Genomic DNA, 24,348 nt, shown 5'->3' with positions numbered 1-24,348 from the left:
AGGGGTTTGCACCCTATTTAAACACCTTATGTGCCCCAAGACCAGCCTCCCTCACCCACAAAGAGTTCCATACGAAACCCTAGCCGTTCTTTAGCATTTTTGGAGCATTTTCTCACTTGTGAAGGTTTTAGTGCATCTTCGGGATTTGGGGAAGAAGAGAGAAGAGAAGTATTCAAGAGGGAGCAAGTAGATCCGAATTTCTTGTTGCATTTCAGTCTTCTTGGAGGTATCAAGCTGGAATCTTTGTTTATTATCTATTAGATCTCTTAGAAAGCATGTTATTGTCATTTTGAGCCCTTTCTAGACTTTAGGGTCGAATTAAGAGTTGAGATGACGAATGGACTTCAGATCTAAGCTCTCCAGAGCCTCTTAAGCTCAAGGTTGCCACCTTTATTGAGCCAAGTTTCCATTCCAAGCTTAGATCTCTTCCTTTAGCTTATTTTGGGTTTATAAGCTTCGTATTAGCATGTTTGCACGTAAAGTTTCCAACTTTACGTGTAAGTCCAGCCCTAGGAGTCCAGATCTATGAATGGAATGCTCTGGATTCGAACAGAATCAACTGAATAGTAATGGCATGCTAAGGACTCGGCGAGTCGCTCTTCTGACTCGGCGAGTCGAGTCGCGAGTCCCCGATATTTCCCCTTTGAAAGTTTGTGAGTGGAATCAGTGAGTGGGAATTAGACTCAGTGAGTTGAGATGTAGATCTAGTAATGGAGGGACTCGGCGAGTCTGCGCCCTGACTCGGCGAGTCCAAGGCAATCTTATTGCCTTAAGAACTGACCCAACGAGTTGTTCATACAACTCGGCTAGTCAGTTGAAGATGGACTGGTTATTAGCATCGAAGTGGAACTCGTCGAGCCTATGCTAAACTCGACGAGTAGTAGCGGGCAGAGAATTAGATATGAAGACAGGGACTCGACGAGTTGGCAGCCCAACTCGGCGAGTCCGGTCAACTGGAAAGTTGACTTTGACCAGGAAGTTGACTTGGACCAGGGGTAAAATAGTCATTTTACCCTGAGATTAGTTATCAATATCTGACTTAGTGTTTATGGGATTTGTAGCTGGGGAGTTCCGGAGCAGCAGTCAGACAGTTCCAGATTTAGCACCTCAGCAGCTAGCGTTACGAGGTGAGTTTCCTTCCAGTAGGAACAGGTCTACGGCCACAATGCCGACCCGTTTAGTTAGCAGTAGTTCCGTACTTCGGTCCGATGCAGTAGTTTAGTGTGCTTGATGTCTTTGTGATTCAAGCATGTCTTTGTGTTATGTGTTCCGGACTTCGGTCCGATGCAGTATGCAGTATATGTGTTTATGCTAGTAGTTATTATTATGCCACGCTATGTTTAGTCAGTTTCCGGACTTCGGTCCGATGCAGAGGGCAAGGCCCTGGTTAGTTCCGGACTTCGGTCCGATGCAGTTTCCGAACTTCGGTCTGATGCAGAGGGCAAGACCCTGGTTAGTTCCGGACTTCGGTCCGATGCAGTTTCCGGACTTCGGTCCGATGCAGAGGGCAGACCCTGGTTAGTTTCGGACTTCGGTCCGATGCAGTTTCCGGACCTCGGTCCGATGCAGTGGGCAAGGTCCAGTAGTTGCTCTATATGCTATTGTATGGTATGTGGTAGTTTGGGGGAGCTCACTAAGCTTTGTGCTTACAGTTTCAGTTTTTGGTTTCAGGTACTTTCGCTGGTAAGGGGAAGAGCTCGGGATGATGGCATGGCACACACCACAGCTTCAGTTTATCCTGGGAGTTTTATTTTAGATATATTGATATGTTTTGACATCAGTTGATTTGATAAACTTATTATGACATTTTGAGACGCATGATTCATGGTTTTATCGTATGACATATTATATTGTGGGTTTTTAGTAATATTGAAACAAAAATATTTTGGGTTGTATTTTTGGGATGTTATATTTATGGCTAAGGCAAGGGCTACAAAGAATGTTGTTGGGGATTACTCAGAGCAGTATGACTTGCTTAGAGAAAGGAAGGGCCATCTTAGATGTGCTTCTACATAACATGTGTGCAGTTCTGAATGGTAAGTTGGAGAAAGGAAGGGACAAGAAAATCATTACATGCTTGGAATTTATAAGGTAATATCTAATGAAGAGGATCTGCAATGTGGTTAAAGAGCAAAGGAAATGCCAAGGTCCTCTCACACCTACTGCAACCAAATTGTTAAAGAAGAATGAGCTACAAGCAGCTAAGTATATTGTAAGGTGGAATGGTGGTGGAAAGTATCAGGTAGTTGGACCATGGAATGATCAACATGTTGTGGACATTAACCACATGACATGCACATGTAGGAAGTGGGAGTTAGCAGGAATCCCTTGCAGGCATGCCATAGCCACTTGGAGTGAGATGAAAGACAATGGGGAAAAGGTAGGGGAGCTGTACACTTGGGTAAAAAAAAACTTTATTTACTAGAAACTTGGAAGGCTGCATATGACTTTAAAGTTGAACCCATAAAAGGCAGGTCAATGTGGTGTAAAAGTGATTTTCCCACTAGAATTATCCCACCGCCACACCACAAAATGTCTGGCAGGCTAAAGAAGAAAAGAAGACAGTCCATGGAGGAAAGAATGATCCAAAAGGAAAAGTCTAGTCAAATTGAAAGTGTGATAGCAAGTCAAAGTCAAAGTCAAGGATCCAAAGAAGTGGAGAAGCTTAGTTGGAAATTTGGGAGTGTCACTTGTGAAAAATGCAAACAAAAAGGACACAACTCAAGGACATGTAAAGGTCAGGGTGCATGTCAGCAGGAGCCTGGAGGGGCTAATGAAGGTCATGATCAAGAGTAGTTCGTATGGTCAAGTGTAGTGTTAGGTTTTGAAATCTTCATTTGGTCTAATATTTTTAAGAAAATGGCATATGTTGGTTGTTTTAACTGTGGTTAGTATGTTAAGTTATTTTGTAATTCCAAAATTCATGTGGTTGCTTCGTTTTTGTTACACTTGGATATTGTAATGGCAATTGTTTTTGGTTATGTGCTATGGTATTGTAATTTGAATTGAACTCCATGTTCTTATTTGGATTATATGTTCTGATTCAATAACACTTAGTAAGTTCTATTATGGTATTGTACTTTTCTTATTACCATTTTATGTATTGTATTACCATTACAATCTCCACAACAACAAAAATTAAATAAGATAATATTCCATACATTATAATTCGAGGTACAAGGTTCATGAAATGACCTTTACAGTATACAAAGGCCTATTCATCAAAACAAGAAGATCCCAAAAAAAACCTCAGCACCACAGGTGGAACTTAACCCTAATCCCTAATTCTACATCCAGAAAACAAGAAAAAAAAATCGAACTTCACCACAAGTAGAACTTCAATTTACAAACTTCATCTTCTAACTCTTTCACTGCCATCTTCAGGTAAAACCTCAAATTCCGAATTTCATCTTCTAACTCTTTCACTGAAAGCTTCAAATTGTTCATGCTCTTCAGTAGACCAGGAATGATAGCCTTAGCACGATCACACATTGGTGGATCGAACCATCCAAGGAATCGAAATTTTGAGTCCTTTCAAAGATGAAGAGCACAAAATTAGGGCAAGAATAAGGTGTTTGATTACAAAAATTAGAACACTACTTTACCGGTAGAGGGCATGAGTAGATGCGCCGACCTGGATTGAGTGGAGTCCACGACGTGCGCAACACAGAATTGTTGCCACAGAAACATATGATAGCTACCATTTTCCCAAAGAGAGCCGTTGGGGAAGATAGGTTTCAAGCCGATGTTAAATAGAGAAATTAGATTGCAATTTTTGTCCCATAAATGAAAAGACGAACATACCCTCATGTGCATGACACGGGGGGAAGAAAACGGAATGCCTCTAACGGCAGATAGAGGCAAGGACCAAATCCACAGCTCAAACTTCAAATAAGGACGTTTTTTGCTAGCAATATTTTGAGTAATTTGATTGATATAAGTAATTGATTTAACTAAATTGAGAGATTGATTTGATTGATTTACTGAACTGAGGGATTTGAGTAATTGATCTGATTAATTAATTTAAGTGATTTGAGTGAATAATCTGAGTGGTTGATTAGATTGATTTAAGTGATTGATCTGAGTGATTGGTATGAGTGTTTAAAACTGATTTGAGTGATATGTATTGATCAAAGTAATTGATTTAAGTGATTTATCTAGGTAATTTATTTTGGATGAAAGTGAATGATCTGAATAGTTGATCTGATAAATCTATATTGATATGAATGATCGAACTGAGTGATTGATTTAAGTGATTCGAGTAATTAATTTGAGTGATTCATGAGTATTTGAGTAGGTTGAATTGAATGATTTGTGAACTCGTGAAGTTGTTGAGAAATGAGTGATAGTATTTGAGATATGATTCACAATGGATTGACTTGCCGAGCATTTAGTCGATATCTATTTATGTGAAGGATTTGATGAGTTTTACTCCATATAATTCATGTTAGTGATCTACTTGTGGCTTAAGAGATTAGCCATAAGTCGAGTATCCTATAGTAATTGAGAAAAGGCTAAGAGAAATAGCCAACTTGAGTAATGGTATACTACCAATTATGTGGAGGATTGATTGATTTTGATATTGGTGAAGGATGTTAATGATTAGGAGAAGTGACGATTTGTAATTATGAGGACCATTTTCCCTAGAAATTAAAATCGATTGCTACCAAAGAGTTAGATGATATTAAAATAGAAAAAAGAGTTTGAGAAAGAATAGAGAAATGAGATGAGATTTAGAAAAGACGAGAGAACATAAGATGAGAATAATAGTAGATGAAAAAGCATGAGATGAGATAGAGTAAGAGCATGAGAACTAATGAGAACTGAGTGAATAAGATATTTTAGATCGGTGAAACGAGATTAAAATAGATTCCGAGGACAAAATCTTATAAAAGAGGGAAGAACTTGTTATACATGTGTTTCGTGTTTCGTAACAGGTATTAACTCAAGAGATATAGATCACTGACTGATATGGTGATTCATCACTCTCCCTCTTTCTTTATGACTGTTATATGTTTAAATTATATATCTTTACATGTAAGTATGAGAATCGTGAGGCACTAAGTAAGTGCCATCAAGTTATGAGATAGAAGTAGATCATGAATATACATAGGAACATGGATCTGAGCATATATGTATATGATTTGAGTATATGTATGAGATATACATAGAGACATGTAGCTGAGCATGTGATGAGCCTAATTTCCTTCGGGAAATGAGATTTATATTCCTTCGGGAAATGAGATTTATATTCCTTCGGGAAAGAGATTGAGATACAAGTACATTTCCTTCGAGAAATGAGATTTATATTCCTTCGGGAACGAGTTCAATATCCGAGTATATTTCCTTTGGGAAATGAGATTTATATTCCTTCGGGAACGAGATCCAGATAGGAGTATATTTCCTTCGGGAAATGAGATTTATATTCCTTCGGGAACGGGATCGAGATATTAGTATATATCCTTCGGGAAATGAGATTTATATTCCTTCGAGAATGAGATCAAGATACGAGTACATTTCCTTCGGGAAATAAGATTTATATTCCTTCGGGAACAAGATCAAGATACAAGTATATTTCCTTCGGTAAATGAGATTTTTATTCCTTCAGGAACGAGATCGTGATACGAGTATATTTCCTTCGGGAAATGAGATTTGTATTCCTTCAAGAACGAGAACGAGATGCGAATATATTTCCTTTGGGAAATAAGATTTATATTCCTTCGGGAACGAGATCGAGATACGAGTATATTTCCTTCGAGATATAAGATTTATATTCCTTCGAGAACGAGATCGAGATATGAGTATATTTCCTTTGGGGATTGAGATTGATATTCCTTCGGGAACGAGATTGAGATATGTGTATATTGCCTTTGAGAATGAGATTGAGATATGAGTATATTTCCTTCGGGAATGAGATTACAAAATGAGTATAGTCGAGATGAAACATACAAAGTATATGAGATTGAGAATGAGATGATATATATATATATATATATATATATATATATATATATATATATATATATATATATATATATATATATATATATATATATAATTGAGATGAGACATGCAGAGTGCACGAGATTGAGTGCGAGATGGATATATAGAGTATACGAGACTGAGCATGAGATGAGTTATATGGAGTGTACGAGATTGAGCATTAGATGGGTTATATAGAGTATACGAGATCTAATGGAGATGAGACATACAAAATGTATGAGATTGAGTGTGAGATGGATATATGTAGAGAATACGAGACTGAGAATGAGATGAGATATACAGAGCATATGAGAGAGCATATGAGAGAGCATATGAGACTGAGTTGAGATGATATATACTATATGAGATATATAGAGTATATAAGCTTAAGTAGAGATGAGATATAACAGAGTACGGATTACGAGAGAGAAGGTAATAAAAGATAGGAGAATAACTCACCAGACCTAGTGTCTAATGTAGTAGAGATTTTATGTTTTGCAGCTACGAGCTTCAGTGGTACTAGAAGAGTGAGTAGACAAAAGCACAAGATCAAGATTTAAATATTAGGATGCTATTTTGTATTCTTCTTTTATATAAATAGATAGATTTATAGTGTGCTCAATTGATTTAACATGGGATGTAAAAAGTTTTAAATTTTGATTATATTTTCCGTAATTGTAAATAAAATTTTGATAATTCTTATAGATTAGATGTTAGAGGTCGAGGGTGTTACATGTATCCATTGATCTTCTTACACTCCGGAGTTACGAGACTGAGATAGAGGATTGCAAAATCGTTGTATCAGGATGTGTAGGATAAAATCTACGTTCCATTCATGGTTAAGCTGCACAATTCTTGCTCCAATTTATGTATCTCATCTCTGGGGCAGAATCTTTCTATGAGCACCGGTTTTAGTTCTCCCCAAGTTATGCCATAGGCTGGGTTAATGCCCTTGGTCTTGGTATAGTTGTTCCACCAGGTAAGGGATACATCCATGAAGGTGCATGTCGCAAACTTAACACGACAAGTTTCCGCACAAGAATTGATGTGGAATATCGATTCCATCTTTTCAGTCCAGAGAGTCGTTCCTACAACTCCTTCATTATCGTGGAAGAGTATGGGTTTGTAGTTCATGAATTCTTCATAGGTGCATGCCCTTGGAACGTTACTATTATTTTCATGGGTATTGCTTCCACCTCTACTTTGTTCAGGGGCGTTGTTCATGTTGGCTTCATAGTTGGTATAGGTGTTAGTCACATGTTGTGCAGTCATTAGCTTGATTGTATCTTTATCTAGTTTACTCAAGATCTTTTAAAGTGTATTAATTCCAACAAAAAAAAGAAAAAAAGAAAGAAAGAAAGAAGAGTGATATATGTGTTTCCTTTATCTTGCATTCATGAATTATAGACTCAAACCATGACTTACTATATGGTTTGAATGCTTGTGCTCAGCAGACGATATCGAGATTTGTTTGTTGAGGAATCATTGTTTTTAAGTGTTTCCTTTCTAATACATGTAAATTTTGTTGCATTTGTTATGTTTGTTTCCAATCTAAGTCTTAAAAATGTTGTGTGGAACAAAATGGTCGACAACATTTTGCATCTTGAGTGAAGTTGTTTAGCCTAAAATTAAAACCCTCGATATGCTTTTTAAAATTAAAAAAAACTAAGAACTCAAAAACCTTTAGAACAATGTAAATAAAAGAACCCACATATATTGGTAAAAGCAGAATTATTAGTTACCAATTAAATTTCTGCGGGGTAAAGACATAATACATTTGGACCAAACAAACAAGTGCCCAAGAATATCATGAGACATATATAAAAAGTTGAGGGTTCATGTCTAATCTAGGACTTGGGATAGATTTATAAGTAGATTAGAAATGTTTGGAGTCATGAAACCTATATGGAAAAAGAAAAAGAAAGCGTATAGAAGTAGATATGGGAAAATGGGACAAAAAGTAAGTCGAAATGGGTACTCCTTTGGATTCATGGAAGAGCTCTCACATATCTTTTTTTATTAACTAGTTTGTTCTATTACTTTAATCAATAAATTCATTTGTGATTTTATTCTATAGTACCAACTAAAACAAAAGTAAATTATTGTGTACTTGTTAAATCAACAACATGAGAAGCAGTTTATTTAAGGGACTAATAAGGGAAATAATCATCAACTCAATGTGTTCCACCACTTATTTTACTTAGAAAACATTCTCATGAATTGACAGAATCACTATTGGAACTAAGTTTGCGAAACAGATTGCATTCAAGTGACACATTAGATGATCCAAAACTCTGGTCGTTCAATCACTGATATAACCCAAAGGTGAAGAAAGTAAATTCAATTTCCATGGATATCTCTATAAGCAGGCAGGGCTACTACTACTGAAACTAAACACTCATTCAGGAAACTCATCAAAACTGCAGGAACCACCAAGAATGACACCCAACAAGTATCACAAGAAATCATAACCGTAACGAAAAATGCCAGCATTTGAATCTGCATCATCATCATCATCATCAGGCAGTTGTTCGTCCTTTTCACCTGTTGTACATTATAACATAAAAACCTCCTTATGATTTCAAGAAGTAAAATTAATTTTCTCTACCACTTAAATAGAGAAACTAAAAAATGACATACCAGTCTTTGCAGCATCAGCTTCTTTCTCTTTTTTCTCTGCTGTCATCTTTGGATAGACAATAGAATGTACAACATCTACAACAACTTTTGCATCATTACCTGTTAGGTTAACCACTGATGCTACCATTACAGACTTCAGCAAACTAATATAAAGAGAGCTTTCCTGCATCATACAAGCTTATTTGTTAGTTGTCTTCATTATGAACCCTAGCATACTAGAACATAAATGAAGGAAAAAACTCAACCTACTTTCAATGATTTGTTTAATAAAGGATCTTAGTTTAATTTCTTTCCATACAGCATTGCACTTTGAAAAATCTAACAACTATAGCAATGTATAATGTCCTATAACCGGGTATATTGTTTTTAGGTACAAATGTCTTATCAAGAAAAAAAAATTGAGGGCAAAATACCGATTCAACATACCTATAAATGAGTGACGCATATTTTCTTAAGTCAAACAGATGCATAAAAGTACATGGCTATTTCTAAAATTACCCTGATTCAACATACCTCATGTGGCTTGATGTATTTACTATGAATGAGTGATGCATATTTTCCTAAGTCACTCTTTGATTTTGGAACAAAATTGTCAATGATCATGTCGTCACTTATCAGTAAGGCAAATTGTTCTGCTGCAATTTTAGCAGGATCTCTGTGCACAGGCCTGTAAGTGAAGGAAGACACATTAAAATTTGTGTTGGTAGTAAAGATGAAGAAGTACTATTTTAAATTTTCATTCACCAGTCATGCATATGCAGGGGCTTCTTTACTGCAGGATGTGATGGTGCGGTGACTATTGACTGATACACATATATGAAAGGAGGATTATGGTGAGTATTGACTGTTAAACAAGAAAACTACAAGCAATTGAATGGACGAAATAAGCAAGGTAATGAAAGAAATGAGTCATTATATTCCATGATCAGTTTGGTTGTTGGCCTATGCCTACACAAGTGGAATGAAATGTCATCTGAATTTTTGATGTCGCATAATGTATAGTTTTTGAATTCTATTCTAACAATAAGCAGTTAAAGCAAAAGGCTTAGATAGAGAAAACGGAATATGTACGCATGCAAGTTATATGAAAGTTCAACAAAACTGAGATAGCACACATAGGGATTGAAACATTAAATAAAAGATAATAGAAACAGATCAAAAGGCATTACTCTTTTGATCTTTCCGCATTTGTTTTTGGACTACACCATATAACATTACACTATATAGACTGAGAATAACGAAGTATAGAGTGTACCGGAACACCCTGTTTTTCATGATAACCAGTAGAAACAACATTTACAACTGTTGCATTATCCGGCTTATCAACCACCAGCTGTTCCTTCTTTTTCTCTGTTGTACATTATAACATAAAAACCTCCTTAGTAAATCATTTTCAAAAGGTAAAACTGATTTTATTTACCACTTAAATAGATATAAAAAAAGGGACACACCAGTCTTCTTTTTAGCAACTTTAGCCTCCGCTAATATCTTATTTATGGCAATGGTAGATGCATCACTAATAACAAGTTTTACATCTGCAACTTTTAGCCTAGTCATTGAGAACTCCATTAGACGCCTCATCACGCTAAGATAAAGACTGCTTTTCTGTATCATACAAATTGATTAGTTGTCTACAGTATCAACCCTTAATAAAACAGCAAATTAAAACATAAATGCATGAAAAAACAACCTATTTTCAGTGAGTTGTTTAATATAGCATCTTGCCTTTGATTTCTTCTTATTACATCAATGCACTATTAAAAATCTACTAATCATAGCAATGTCATCATAATACAAAGGCAATCATCACTACCATAAAGGGCTAGAGTTTGCAAATTATAATGAAAAAAAAGAATGGTTGTACAATGTTGTAATTTGGTTGGTTTTTTGAAATACATTGCCTTAATAATAATAATAATAATAATAATAATAATAATAATAATAATAATAAACCGAAACTACGATGTTGTAACACAAAAATATGAAAGTAGGATATCATAATATAAAAATAGCAACAGCGTTGATTGATTTGTTTATTAATTATTATAACAACTTACTTTCATTTCTTCCCATACAACATTGTACTTGAAAATTCCACCAACTATGTCAGTGTATAATGTCCTATAAATGGGTACATTTCTTTTAGGTACAATGACTTATCAAGAAAAAAACAAATTGGAGGCAAAATGTTGTGATAGAAAGAAATACAAGTAGGATGTTATAACAAATAGGTACATAAAAATATGGTGCTATTTCTAGCAGTTAGGCTGATTCAACTTCAACATACCTGGAATGGCCTGAGGTGCTTACCATAAATGAGTGCTGCATAATCTGTTAAGTCACTCTCTGATTCTAGAATAAAATTGTCAATGCTTATGTCGTCACCCTTCTTTGAGGAAAAAAATTCTGCAGTGGTTTTAAAACCCGCTCCATCCATAAGCCTGTACGTGAAGGAAGACGTACACATATAAACATCTGTGTTTATAATAGGGTATAACAAAAAAAAATTTAGGTGAAATCGGTACTATTTTAAAATTTCAAAAGTAGGTCCATATGCCAAATAACAACCAACAAATTGATGTTTTAGATTTCTAGTTTTACTATACCAATAAAGCTAGATCACACAAAATATATTTGATGTCATGAACAAAATTGGTATATAATGTGTTGGAAAAATAATATTTGTTCATACTTGTGAATAGAAATATCATTCACCTTTGTTTACGGAGATTCTTTACTGACTCTTCTTCTACTTGAACCATCTTTCGTTTATCACATGTTTGTTTGGATGTGAACTTCATTGAGGTCTTCTCTACAAGAGATGGTGGTGCAATGACCGATGACTAATACACATACATAAAAAGGGAATTATGGTGAGTAATTATTGTTTTACAAGAAAACTACACAAGAATAAAAGACAATATTATCCATTTGATATTTGTTTTTATCAGATATATTAAAGTCTTAAAATCTTAAGGTAATAGGATATGTAACATTTCCAGTCAAATATAACAACTATTTAGCTCTACATGGATACCAAAGTGAGTTATACCAACAATATTCCCTTCAGTTGGATAGAATGGAATAACTGAACAGACAACGTAATGAGATAAGCAATAGGTAATGGAGTGAGTCATTTGGACTCGGTTTGCCTTTAAGAATAACTAGATTTTCATTAGAATTTATATACCATGAGTGGTGATTTTCCCGTGCGTTGCGGCCAGATTATTATTCCTATATTTTCGATTGAATAAAATTATACAGTATGTAAAATTACTTGCTTAATTTATGTATTTGAGATACATACATAAAAAATAATTAAAAAACAAAGATAGAAAGATGACCTATTTAGTAAAAGAAATGATAAATAGTTATATAATAATAACTAGAATAATAAAAAGGGACCCACAGTTTAAAAACTACAGGGACGGAAAATATAATTAATCCATTTCCTAATTTTAGAATTAAAAACTAGAGGGACCAAAATTGTAGTAATTTGTTCAGTAATTTGTTATTTCCTAAACTAAAAACTACAAGGACCAAAAGTGTAAGTAATCAATTTACTTACAGATTTAAAAACTATAGGGACCAAACCCTGTAATTAAACCATTTCCTAATTAAGAGGTGTAGGGACCAAAATTGTAATTAATTCATTTCTTTTTGAAATTAAAAGTAGGGTAAATAGCACAAAAGACACTAAGTTTACACCAAAATTTAATTTGACACTGTGTTTTCCAATTTTTTACAATTCTCACAACTTGATCGGTCAACCCGGTTACCTGCAGACGTGGCATGCTGACATGACATGTTGACGTGTCAAAACTGAAAATTTTCCCACAAAAGACATTAAGTTTTCACTTTTTTCGATTTTGACACTAAGTTTAATTTTTTCTTTCAATTTTGACACTCTGTTTTTTTATTCCAAATCGAACATTATTTTTTCTAATTTTGTTTAATGATGACCATTTTCCATTTGAAACCGTATAAATATTTTTTTAAATATGTATTAGTTGTATAAAAACCGTATTTTATATTAAATATTCAACTTTATAATGAGTTTGGAGGTTTGGAGGCGTGTAGTCGATCAAGGACTAGAGGTTTAGGTTTGCAACACATGAAATTTTTACATCTTATTCGAAGCTTATGGTTAGTTTGGTTCTCATGATATAACTAATACATATTTATTCATAACATTATACTTATAATGTAAAAAAAACCTTGTATATATATAAAAATATGGTTTTTAAACGAAAAAAATGTAATTATATGGTTTAAAATGTAATAAAAAAATATATTTATACGGCTTCAAATGGAAAATGGTCGATATTGAATAAAATTGGAAAAAATGATGTTCGACATGAAACAAAAAAATAGAGTGTCAAAATTGAAAAAAAAAATAAACTTAGTGTCAAAATCAAAAAAAGTGAAAACTTAGTATCTTTTATGGGGAAAAAAATTCAATTTTGACACACCAGCATGTCACGTCATCAAAATTGACACGTTAGCAGGTTGACCGGTCAAATGGTCATAATTGTAAAAAAAAAAATGGAAAACACAGTGTCAAATTTGAGACAAAAGCAAAACACAGTGTCAAATTAAAATTTTGGTGTAAATTTAGTGTCTTTTGTGTATTTACCCTTAAAACTATGGGGACCAAAAGTGTATATTGGTAAATAAGGAATAATACATGCAACTAATCCATTTTCTGGCAATTAAAAGGTATATAATATAATATGTAAATATAATGTATATGATAAGCCACAGACGTTTCACGTTTCTAGTGTTTAGCTAGAGGAATATGAAGCCCAAGAACTAAGTTGTTTAAGTTTGTACCGAAGGCCCATCTCACTTTGGGATGTTGCTGACCGAACTACTTTAGAAGGATAATTTCATTGTCTTGTTTATGATTGTCATTGGTTTCTAGCACTTTTGTCATTTTTTAGTGGTGGGACAAGGTTAGTTGGGACAACACTTTGTTGTGATGACATTCCCTTTTGTCATACCCTTAGAGTCTTAGACCACAGGGAGTGGGTGTGGCAAGCCCATTGTCAAGCTCTTAGCGCATGCTGAACACCGCCCCCTAGCACACGCTAACGGGGGTTGCTCCAAGATTGGGTCGATGGTAGCTTAGCAAGATGAAAGAGGAGAAAGAGTGTATAGGTTGTTTTATTTATTTATTTATTATTTTTATTCTTCCAAAGGCATGCTAACACACTATCACTCCCTAACACCATGTTATGCTTACCTGACATGTAAAAAAATGATGTGGCATCATAGCATACACATCATCACTCCCCCTGGTTTTAATATGGTTATTATAATAATAGTATATATAGTCCTTTTGTTTTTGGATTCTATAGGTAAGAAATTGGCAGCCTAATTCTCATTGGACATATTCCATTCTCTAGAAAGTTTGGGAAACCTTAAAAATATTGAGATCGACAGTAAATGAAATATGAATGTTTTGTTAATCTAAGTGATTTAATTCTTGAGTAACATTGAGGTTATCAAGTGGTCTTAGAGCATTCTATTATGAGAAAAAAGATGACTAGCAAGATACTAGATAATGAGGAGAAAGTGGTGGTATAATGCAAGAACAGTTCTAAACCCAGTTTGGTTCCATTGGAGAGTAATTGTAGAAGATGGAAAGTATACTCTAAAGGAAAGAAGAACTAGCAAAACAATGTCTAAGATAATGGAGAAATATGAAGTTCTTTTAGGAAATGGAAACAACACCTTAGTTCTGCAGGAGGAACCCCAATGGTTATCTTCAACACCAACAAAGACACTCCAATCGGTGGAACTGCTCTAACAATGATGAAATTTGGTTCTTTGAAGGAGTTAGGAACAGTGAAGGAGTTACAACCACCGACATCGCAAAATTGGCATGCCCATGTTTGACGGGATTGATCCTAGATTTTACAATTTGAAAGGTACTTAGCCATCTACCAGCTTACTAATGAAGAAAAAATGGAAGTGGTATTGAGCATTAGCGGGATGCTCTCATTTAAGGGTGGCAATGGGTTGGGTTGGATCATAAACGGGTTGACCTGTTTAATTAAATGGGTTGAAAATCTCTAACCAACCCAATCTATTTAAGTAAACGAGTTGATAACCAACCCAACCCAAACTTTTTAGTAAATTGTAACATTCGGTTCCAGGTACATTCCTCTTTGGTCTTTGAAGTTTAAAATATTTTGCGAAAATGGTCCCCTCGTACGTTGGGCGTACATTTAGGTACGCTTAGCGTACATACGCACCTTGAACCGGGAAGCTTAGCCACGTACGTTGGGCGCACGTGGTGTACGCAGGGCATACGTAACCAATGACTAAACCCTAATTTTTAGGGCCTGACCCCTATTTAAGCAACATTATGGCCTTTGGATACTCACCCCCATCAACCTCCACTGCTATTCACATCCCATTTAACCCTAGTTTATCCATGCATGAGAATTTTGGGTATAGTCTCTTCATTTTGACCTAGAATGGATGGAGGACATACATTAGGCATGCATGTCCATCAAGTAATCATTTTTATGGACCTTTGGAGTTCCCTTTAGCTTCTGGAAAAGTTAGAGTGAAAGACTTAATGGATTAAGGACTCAAATCTTTGGACTTTTGTTTTATGCTGTAGTCACGACGTGACCATGATAGAACCTGTTTGTGCTGAGTCTTTTGCGGCTCACGATGTAATAGAGGGATGTTCACATCGTGAGGTCAGTCCAAAGGATTGTCTATGACTGAGTTGGTCGAGTTAGAGCGAGTCGAGTTGGAATCGGATTGAGTGTACTCTCATGACGTGACCAAGGCTTGGTCACAACGTGAGGATCATTGGTTAACATTACTGGCTGTTGACTTTGACTTTGACAGTTGATTTTTGGAATGGCTTGACTTTTGGTGAAATTTCTATTTTTTAGAGGGTAGACTTAGGGTTTACCTTGTATGGATTGTAGGAGGTGTTTAGCACCCATTATTTGGCAGTAAAAGTTGTTAGCTATAATCGACGCGGTATTGAGCTGAGTTCTAGTTGGCTTTGTGAGTTAGGTGAGTGTCCTCACTGTACTTGTGGGTCGAAGACACCAATGTCGGCCCACTGGATTATGTTATGTAGGAAGACCAAGTGGTAGCCCCTGGCAATTGTATAAAAGACCCGTATATGGATCCCGACAAGTTGTATGCAAGACCAGGGTCTGGACCCTAGAAGTTATATGTAGTATGCTAGTTGTCTTTGTGATACTTGCATGGAAGACCAGGAGGTGGCTCTTGGCACTTGTTTGTAAGAATTGAGTTTTGGCCCCCGCATGGAAAGGAAAGACCATGATACGGCAAATGGCATGATAGTAATTGTAAGACTATGGTTCCCACATATCATTCTCTATTATATGTATGGTATGTGGTATTCTGGGGAACTCACTAAGCTTTGTGCTTACGGTTTCATGTTTATAGTTTCAGGTACTTCCGATTCCAAAGGGAAAGGCCCGACGTGACTGCACAACATCCCCTAGAGTTTTCCACATTGGCTATTTGTGATTTTTACTCTGATGTTTAAATGATATATTCACTTTGATTGGTTTTGGAACAACTCGTTTGTATGGGTCTATTGTTCTAAAAATGAAAATTTTACTATGGATTTTTGGGAAGTTACAAGTTGGTACCTTAGCCTTGGTTTGAGGGATTCGGGCACAATCTCAGGTGTGTCTGAATTCAAACTGAGGAGTTGATAATCTTTTTGAAAGAAAATGATTTTTCTAAAAGATTTCGATAAAAAAAAAGGGGTGCGATGCATGCAATCAGCCGAGCTCAAGTAAGTGATTCCCAGAATACTCATACATGATGTTATGTTATATGTTATGAGAACTGCATGCTATATTAGGGCTAAGGATCTGCTCAGGATTGCATGATAGAATAATAGGAGAGATTCCTTTATATGCTTATTAGTTGAGCTTTTAGAACTGCATGCTAGTATGGATTTTAGTGGTTGGATAGAATGGGCTGATTAGGTGATGCACAAGACTAGATTACTCAATGCCTAAATGTTGCTTGCTTTGTACTTTGTGGGACTCATATTGATGTGAGTTAATTATTCATGAATATGTTAAGTTAAATTCTGCAAATGTTAAATAATCTCAGATTGATTGATTTGGCCCTATTGCACAGCTCTCGTCTGAGTCTAACCATTGTAGGGTTGAGTCTTTTAGTCGAAGGATTATCTAAGCTTTGTTGCACATAATTGTATTCATGAAGTAGTTAGCTGACATTAGTAGAGGTTCTTTAGCAGCTGATAGCAGGGTGGGGTGAGGAACCTAGGACAACTTAGGAAGTGTTTTAGTGGGTTTGGATGCGCTGTTTAGCGGGTAATTGGAGTACCAGTTTGAGAATATGACTTAGAGGATTTGGGATAATTCTTGAGGAAAGTATGGATAGGTGTGGAAGGTAGTATTGGGCCCGTACTAATGAAAGCACATGATCCGTACTCGAATCAAGGAAAATCACGAAGATTCTAGGGAGCCTATGGAATGAGGATTCTTTGGGTATGTTCTGATCATGGTAAGGTTTCTTTCCATAATAGTGATGACACGTGGCGAAGCAGGAGGTTCAGGATCTGGTTCCGATTCGGGCTCTGGTACTGAACCAATTGATGAGGGATTACGCGAGTTCATCGCATCGGAGATTACATGAGGTATCCTTGATGTGACCCCGATGATGTTTGGGACGATCAAGGAAGGGTTTATTGAGATGATGGAGGAGAGCCTTTAGGCCTATCGAGTCGAGATGTCCACCAGGCAATACGGAGACCATACCCTCACCTTCAAGGATTTTCCGCGATGTGGGGCACCAGAGCATTATCGCCAGGCGATGGATATCGTACATGGAGTGTGCCCAGATGAAGAGCTTTTGTCGTGAGGGGTCGAATGTGAGGTTCGTTGTAGGGTGTCTGAGGAAGCGAGTCCAAGATTGGTGGGAGGAGGTTGGATATGCTCTAGGAGCACTGGTTATTGAGGCTATGAATTGACCTAATTTTGTGTTAAAATTTCGAGTAGAGTGTGCATCGGCTGTCGAGGTGCAACAGCTAGCAAGGGAGTTTTAGGACGTACACCAAACAACTGTAACTGTGGCCGAGATCACCACCAAGTTTAGAGAGAGAGCTTTGATGGTCCCACATTATGCTGCAGATGAGGAGATGAAGAAGACTCGGTACCACGACATGCTAAGGGCAGATATCAGGGAGTTTGTTAGCTTTTCAGCTTGTCAGATATTAGAGGACATTATAGCTAGAGCCCGAGAGCAGAAAATTGACTTAGAGCACCTCTATAAGAGGAAGGCATAGCAGGTTCATACATCTGAGGCTTCAACGAAGAAGCCCAAGACATTCATTTCACAAGCTAGAGGCCAACAGGGTTGGGGCCATTACGACAAATGCAGGAAACAACACGATGGGGCATGTCGATCTAGGGGAATGGGTTGCTACAAGTGTGGCGAGATTGGTCATGGCAGCAGGAATTTCCCCTAGGGATCGAGTCCTTTATGTTTCCACTGCAACCAAGTGGGCCATAAGAAGGCTGATTGTCTGGGATTGACGGGTGGAGTGGTGTGGACACCAGCCTTAGCTACTATGAGGATTACTGATGGCTGCAAGGATAGAGTGGAGACTCCCGTAGGGAGGAGCCGAGCATTTCAGTTGCAGGCCGAAGAGATCCGACTTCCATCAGCTGATGTTGCAGAATCTTCATATGCCATTTTGCATACTAAGAGTTGTGTTTAGAGGGTATTTAGGTGAGCCGGTTTTAGGCTTCAATGGGGGAGATGTCGTCTAATGACAGAGCAAGCCTTAAGTGGAGGAAGACTGAGTGCATTTCTTAGAGAACTAATAACCGATCAGATTTTTGGTAGTTTCAGCAAGGAGTCTGGAGAAGTTGTAGCGTAAGCATCTTGGATTTGAATTCAGGACTTGTAGGGGTCGTTTGTGATTGCGATGCAATAAAGAATTGGTCAAATCATGAGTGTAAGGTTAAGTTGTTATCAAATACACACCTTCATTGCGTGGTTGATCGCATGTTCGCATGGATAGTGCTATGTAGCAAGTGGATTGTTGGATTGGTTATCCACCCGTTTTGATAGTGGGGTTATACGTTCTTCGTCATCCATGAAAGTCGCTCGAGGATTTTGAAGTTGTATTAGTGGAAGGTGCTTGGAGATATCAAGTTTTCATTGAGATATTAGGGTGTATCCATCCGGATTTTTGGGATGTATGTACGCTAGGACGGCTGGTCATGGGATTTTAGTTCTTGCAAGCATAGGTTGGTGGAAGTTTTAAGTAGTGAAATTGTAGATGTCTTGGAAATTCGAATGGTATGAGGTTGACAAGGTATAGATGATTCTAAGTGTGGGAGAATCTCTTGGGATTAATGGAAATGTTCCAAATGCGGGTCAACTTGGAATGACATGCTAAGAGCAAGTGGATAGCCAATTCTGATCGTGGAATGTGCGAAAATTTATGCAAGGAATAATGTACGGTGGTCAGTTGTTATCAGGGAAGTAAATGATCAAAATCCAGGTTATCATGTCCGAGAGCATGAAGCATCAGTAGTGGTGCATTATAGATTTGTAGTTAGTTTTGGGTTTAGGCTGGTGTTAGGACCTCTCTGCCTATTCTTGTCTGATGAAGGCCTTGGGGTTCAAAACATAACCCAAACACCTGACTGGGGTTTAGCAAGATGTGGGTTTCGACTTGTATTGATTCTTGGCTAAGTTTTCTCGTGGATAGTTGGCAAGACCATGGGATGGGACCATGGCAGTGGTAGAAGTGTTGTAAGACTGCGGGGTGACCGATAGCATTCACTAGATTGGTAGGCAGTGGTGGAAGTGTTGTAAGACTGTGGGGTGTTCTGTAGCATTTACTAGGATGGTAGGCAGAATGGAAGTGTTGTAAGACTGCGGGGTGGTCCATAGCATTTACTAGGTTGTCATGTAGTGTGGAGGTGATGTAAGGTTGCGGTGTGGGCCGTAGCATTCACCAGGTCGATGGGCAATTGTGAGAGTGTTGAGAACCTACAATTTGGCTTGTAGCCCTCACTAGGTAGATTTCGAGTATGTCAGGAAGGGTTGTGAGACTGTGGGTGGGCCACAACATTCGTGGGATTGAGGAAGGTTGTAGGCCGATTTGGGGTCGGGTGTGATGTAAGACTACGGCTGGGCCAGTAGCATTCATCTAGAACGAAGTGGACTACCTAATGTTCGTGTGTTGGTTGGTTATGTCTCCGCTTGTTTGAACAAAAGGGTTGTTAGAGTCTTGTGGTGTGATCGTGTGTGAGGCTATCAGCTTCAGCGACTGATATGAATTCGGTACTCTAGTTGATTGGTTGGTCAGCTTAGAATAAGAAGATATTGGATAGATCAAAATGTGAATGATGGTTAGTAGAATGTTATTTTATGTTGGTATGACATCAATGATTGAGAGTCGTGTTGGGAGTCGCCCTTGTTTTTGGGTGCAGGGTTATCGGCGTTGGCGAATGCTAAAGGGTTCTGTTTCTTCGATATCAGTGGGATAATTCAGGGTCGGAGAGGTTTGTTCGGTCCGGGTTGCATAAAGGAGTCATTATGGTTGTGTTTGAATGATTCTGTCTATCTAGAAGTCAGGCATGGTGTCAGGTTTCGGATTTCTATCAGAGTAGTGGTGGTCACTTTTCATTGATTAAAGTTGGTTTGATAAGGTTCACTTATTCGTCAGGGTAAATGATTTTTGCTAAGAATAGGCATGGATGGTAGCATTGGGTGGCTGTCTGTATAAGATGACTTATCTGTCCTAATCAAAAGTTAGGAAGTTCGGACAAGGTCGACTAGTATGGTAGAGAAGTAGGAAGGAATGATTTCGAGGACGAAATCTAATTTAACTTGGGGAGAGTTGTAAAATTCCGTTTTCCAAGATGGTTCGATTTAGGGCAGCAGACGAGTAAATGATCAGTTTCATCAACCCCGTCGAAACACCCGTGATAGGCATGAGAAGAGACAGAAATTCCACCCCGTGAAAGGGAAAAAACAGACAGAATGCGACCTATACAAACGCATCAAATAAAACAGATAACCTTGATAGGAGCTAACTTCAACAACACCGTAGGGTTACTTAACGGGGTTGTTACTTAAGAGATAATCCAGGCCCAAATATCATGAACAAAAAAAATCTCCATCACGAGATAACTTGGATTTCCAGGAGTCCGTCCCGCCAGTAAAATTTAACGAGCTAATGCACCCATTAATCTTGTAGAGTTTGTCCAATTCAACAAGGTTATTTGGTCGTCTCTTCCGGGCCCAAGAAACAGAATTATATGCAATTCTCTCTTCCACAAAGCAATATTTCCTCTTATCCAATTATGAAAGCAGCGGGAAAGTCGAATCAAGTTTACTCAAGCCCGTCCAGTTATTGAACAAGAAAAGAGTATTTGCGCCCGATCCAACTTTTACCTCGAAAAGGGAAGAAAGATTAAAACTCATATCCTCCAAATCATTCGGAACCTGCGAAATGTTAAACCAATTACCATGTAAGGATTTTTTAGCAAAACAGTTAATTGGCCTCCTGATGTTATTATGTATAGCACAAATGACCCGCCTCCACAAAGAATCATGTTCGGTCTTGAATCTCCACAACCATTTGATGAGTACCACTTTCTTTAGGACCAAGAGCCACTTTCCAAGCTACCTAATTAATCTTTTTTTTTTTCTTCATTCCCTCCCCAATGGAATCTCCTTCGTAATTTCTCAATGTGATCAATAATAGATTTCAAGGCTTTAAACAAAGAAAATAAATAAAAATGGAAGACTATCGAGAATGGATTTGACCAAAGTCAATATACCGCCAAAAGAAAGGTTTTTTATTTTCCAAGAAGAAAGACGATTTTGAACTCTTTCAACGATAGGCGACCAATTGCGTTTAAGAGACATGTTAGTTCCAACCGGCACTTCCAAAAAATTGAAAGGAAAGCATACATCCAGCCTCGCAACCAAGAATCCAGGTACAAATTGCAACTTCATTATCCGATAATGGGTCGTCGGTATTGATAAGCCACATATGCTTCTAATATTGAGGAACAAGAAGCCCAAAAAATAAGCTCTTTAAGTTTCTACTGAAGACCAATCTCATTTTGTGTTGTTGGGTTAATTACTTCAGAAGGGTTATTTCATTATCTTGTTTATGATTGTTATTGGTTCTAGCACTTATTATGTTTTTTAGTGGTAGGAGAAAGTTAGCCGGGACAAGTTACAACACCTTTTTGTGCCTACCGATACTCCCTTTTCTCACACCCTTCGTAATAGTAGTGTATATATATATATATATATATATATATATATATATATATATATATATATATATATATATATATATATATATATATATATATATATATATATATATATATAGCCCTTCTGTTTTATGTAATTTGTAGCTAAGAAATTGGTAGCACATTCTCATTGGTGAGATTACCTCCTCTCTAATGTTTGGGAAACCCTATAAACATTATATTCAGTAGCACTTTCTCATTAGAGAGATTCAAACACAACGTTCCCGATATTTAAGAAAAACAACTTAATAGTCCTAGACGCTTATTAAGGACATCTGCTGAAAATATCAAAAGAAAAAACGTATTTTTTGTGACGTGCACATATACACATAATAAGAAAAATATGTTTTCTTTCATATTTTTTCAACAGAATGAGTTCCAATACAACCAACCATTCCATCCTCTTCCTCGGCTTAAGTATTTGTTTGGTTGGATGGAATGAATGACAAAGGAATTGAATAGACGAAATAAGCAAAGTAATGAAATGAATGAGTCATTATATTCTATGATCAGTTTGGTTGTTGGCCTATACAAGTGGAATGAAATGTCATCTGAACTTTTATGTCATATGTAGATATAATGTATATTTTCAAATTCTGTTGTAACAATAAGCGGTTAAAGCAAAAGGCTTAGATATAGAAAACGGAATATGTATGCATGCAAGCTATATGAAACTTCAACAAAACTGAGATAGCATGCACAGGGCTTGAGACAGAAAATAAAATATAACAGAAACATATCAAAAGGCAATAGTTTTTTTTTATTTTTATTTTTTATTTTTTTTTTCTTCATTTGTTTTCGGACTACACCATATAGCGTTACACCATATATTTGGGGTTAACCAACTAGACTAACATAAAGAAAAGTATAGAGTGTACCACAACATCATCATTTTCATCATAACTAGTAGAGCCAACATTTACAACTGCTGCATCATCCGGCTTATCCACCAGCAGTTGTTCCTTCTTCCCCACTGTTGTACATTATAACATAAAAACCTCCTTAGTGCTAGTTGCATAACATAATAGAGGTAGCTAAAAAAACATTTTATAAAACCACTATATGATTTTAACATGATGAACGTAAAACATGGAAAAGCCCAAGTAACATTTTATACAAGATGATAATCTATTATAACTGATAAACCAACACTAAAAAACGTGATAGAAAGTGTAAGCTCTACCGCAATCCTCCATCTTGTTTGCGCTTTCTTTACTCATGGCAAAAATATCGGTTTACTGAAGATTAGAGATGAACCAAGCCTGCTTAAAAAAGATCAAAACGAGTTTAATATAACTTGAGACTAAAAAAGCTTTTTTTCGTGGGATCAAGATTCACAATATTAATACTACAATCATGTATTGCATCCAACATCAAGTCGCATCAATAAAGAACTCATTAATCGCTCGATGCTGTGGACAGAACTGTTATGTTTCGTATAGGCAATCGATTTTTAGATCGAACAGAACTTTTAAGAAACTCGCTATACATATTCATCAATTACCAGAATCTTAGATTACTGTTCGACCCTTTTAGAGTTACATCTGATATTTGATTTCTTTTGTAGTTTTATATGAGATTGAGATATATAATGAGAAATCAGGATATTTTACTTACAAGGCAAAGATCAAAAGTTTTCTATTATTGATTTATAAACACAAAACAACATAAGAAGAAGGACGAAAGATGTTGGTACCTGAAAGCGATTCGTAAAAGCACAATCTCAGATTTCTGTTTGAAGTTTTCTATCATTGATTCATCGCGCGATTTCCGAGGCTCCTTTTAACAGGGAGAAGATCGGTAGGGATTGATGGGAAAAAATCTGGTTATAGAAAAAACCATAAACTATTGTTTGTTTTAAAACTAAACTTTTTATCCGAACTTTTTTTTAATTATATATGAAAAATCTTATGTTATCTAATAAAAGAGTTCTTTTAATTTGTTTTTTTAATAATAATGTAACTTATCTTTCAATTGTGTCTCACTATTTTACAAGTATCTTATATGATTGCAGCATACTCTTTCAAATGTAGTCCCCACTAATAAATCAAATATATTATATTTTATAATAATTTTACTATTAACTATATATAATTGACAATTCTTCCTTAATATATATACATTACTAGTTTTATTAAAATTGTTAAAGTAACCAAAATATAGTTTTATTTATATTTTGATTGAAGTTTGAGTATTATTTTTAAAAGGCTTATATTACCGGCAAATCTAAACTACTCCGAGCCTAACACACCTAATTTCACCTATGTCTGCAACGAGACTTGAACTCTCGACCTCAAAGAGGGAGTGAAACACCTGATACCGTTGGGCTAGAAGCACCAAACCCAACAAATTTTAGGTGTATAATATACTCCAAAAGAAAACTGCTATATTG

The 24,348-nt window shown here is 36.5% G+C and overlaps 2 protein-coding genes across 3 annotated transcripts; one reads left to right on the top strand and one right to left on the bottom strand.

Moving 5' to 3' along the window:
* The first annotated feature begins 2,101 nt into the window (after nt 1–2,101).
* Nucleotides 2,102–2,796, top strand: LOC145157714 (uncharacterized). The gene is made up of 2 exons (XM_079076715.1): nt 2,102–2,391; nt 2,475–2,796. The coding sequence occupies exons 1-2, from the start codon at nt 2,102–2,104 to the stop codon at nt 2,794–2,796; spliced, it is 612 nt and encodes a 203-aa protein (XP_078932841.1).
* A 5,338-nt stretch (nt 2,797–8,134) lies between these two features.
* Nucleotides 8,135–23,826, bottom strand: LOC145156489 (uncharacterized). 2 transcript variants are annotated; one of them, XM_079075830.1, is made up of 11 exons: nt 23,653–23,826; nt 23,140–23,221; nt 22,835–22,929; nt 11,338–11,465; nt 10,910–11,063; nt 10,074–10,227; nt 9,878–9,972; nt 9,367–9,425; nt 9,136–9,289; nt 8,623–8,785; nt 8,135–8,526 (listed from the first exon to the last, which is right to left on the bottom strand). In XM_079075830.1, exons 2-11 carry the CDS (start codon nt 23,174–23,176, stop codon nt 8,438–8,440), a joined length of 1,128 nt encoding a protein of 375 aa, XP_078931956.1. In that variant the 5' UTR covers nt 23,177–23,221; nt 23,653–23,826; the 3' UTR covers nt 8,135–8,437. The 2 variants fall into 2 exon arrangements, with proteins under 2 accessions (XP_078931956.1, XP_078931955.1); XM_079075829.1 differs by having other exon boundaries at nt 23,140–23,218.
* Nucleotides 23,827–24,348: the final 522 nt, after the last annotated feature.

The sequence above is a fragment of the Lactuca virosa genome, chromosome 2, assembly GCF_052849685.1.
Source record: "Lactuca virosa cultivar CGN04683 chromosome 2, Lactuca_virosa_CGN04683_v6, whole genome shotgun sequence".
Classification (NCBI taxonomy): Eukaryota; Viridiplantae; Streptophyta; class Magnoliopsida; order Asterales; family Asteraceae; genus Lactuca; species Lactuca virosa.
Note: the sequence above shows the minus strand (reverse complement) of the source record. Positions and strands in the feature narration are given on the sequence as shown.

What these genes read in the sequence shown, in the direction of transcription:
- LOC145157714 (XM_079076715.1), top strand. Translation starts at nt 2,102, where the DNA reads ATGAAGAGGATCTGCAATGTGGTTAAAGAGCAAAGGAAATGCCAAGGT. An exon ending in GGGGAAAAGGTAGGGGAGCT is followed by an intron (nt 2,392 to 2,474) that starts GTACACTTGGGT and finishes CATAAAAGGCAG; the next exon opens with GTCAATGTGGTGTAAAAGTG.
- LOC145156489 (XM_079075830.1), bottom strand. Translation starts at nt 23,176, where the DNA reads ATGAGTAAAGAAAGCGCAAACAAGATGGAGGATTGCG. An exon ending in AAACAAGATGGAGGATTGCG is followed by an intron (nt 22,930 to 23,139) that starts GTAGAGCTTACA and finishes AATGTACAACAG; the next exon opens with TGGGGAAGAAGGAACAACTG. An exon ending in ATGAAAATGATGATGTTGTG is followed by an intron (nt 11,466 to 22,834) that starts GTACACTCTATA and finishes TATGTGTATTAG; the next exon opens with TCATCGGTCATTGCACCACC.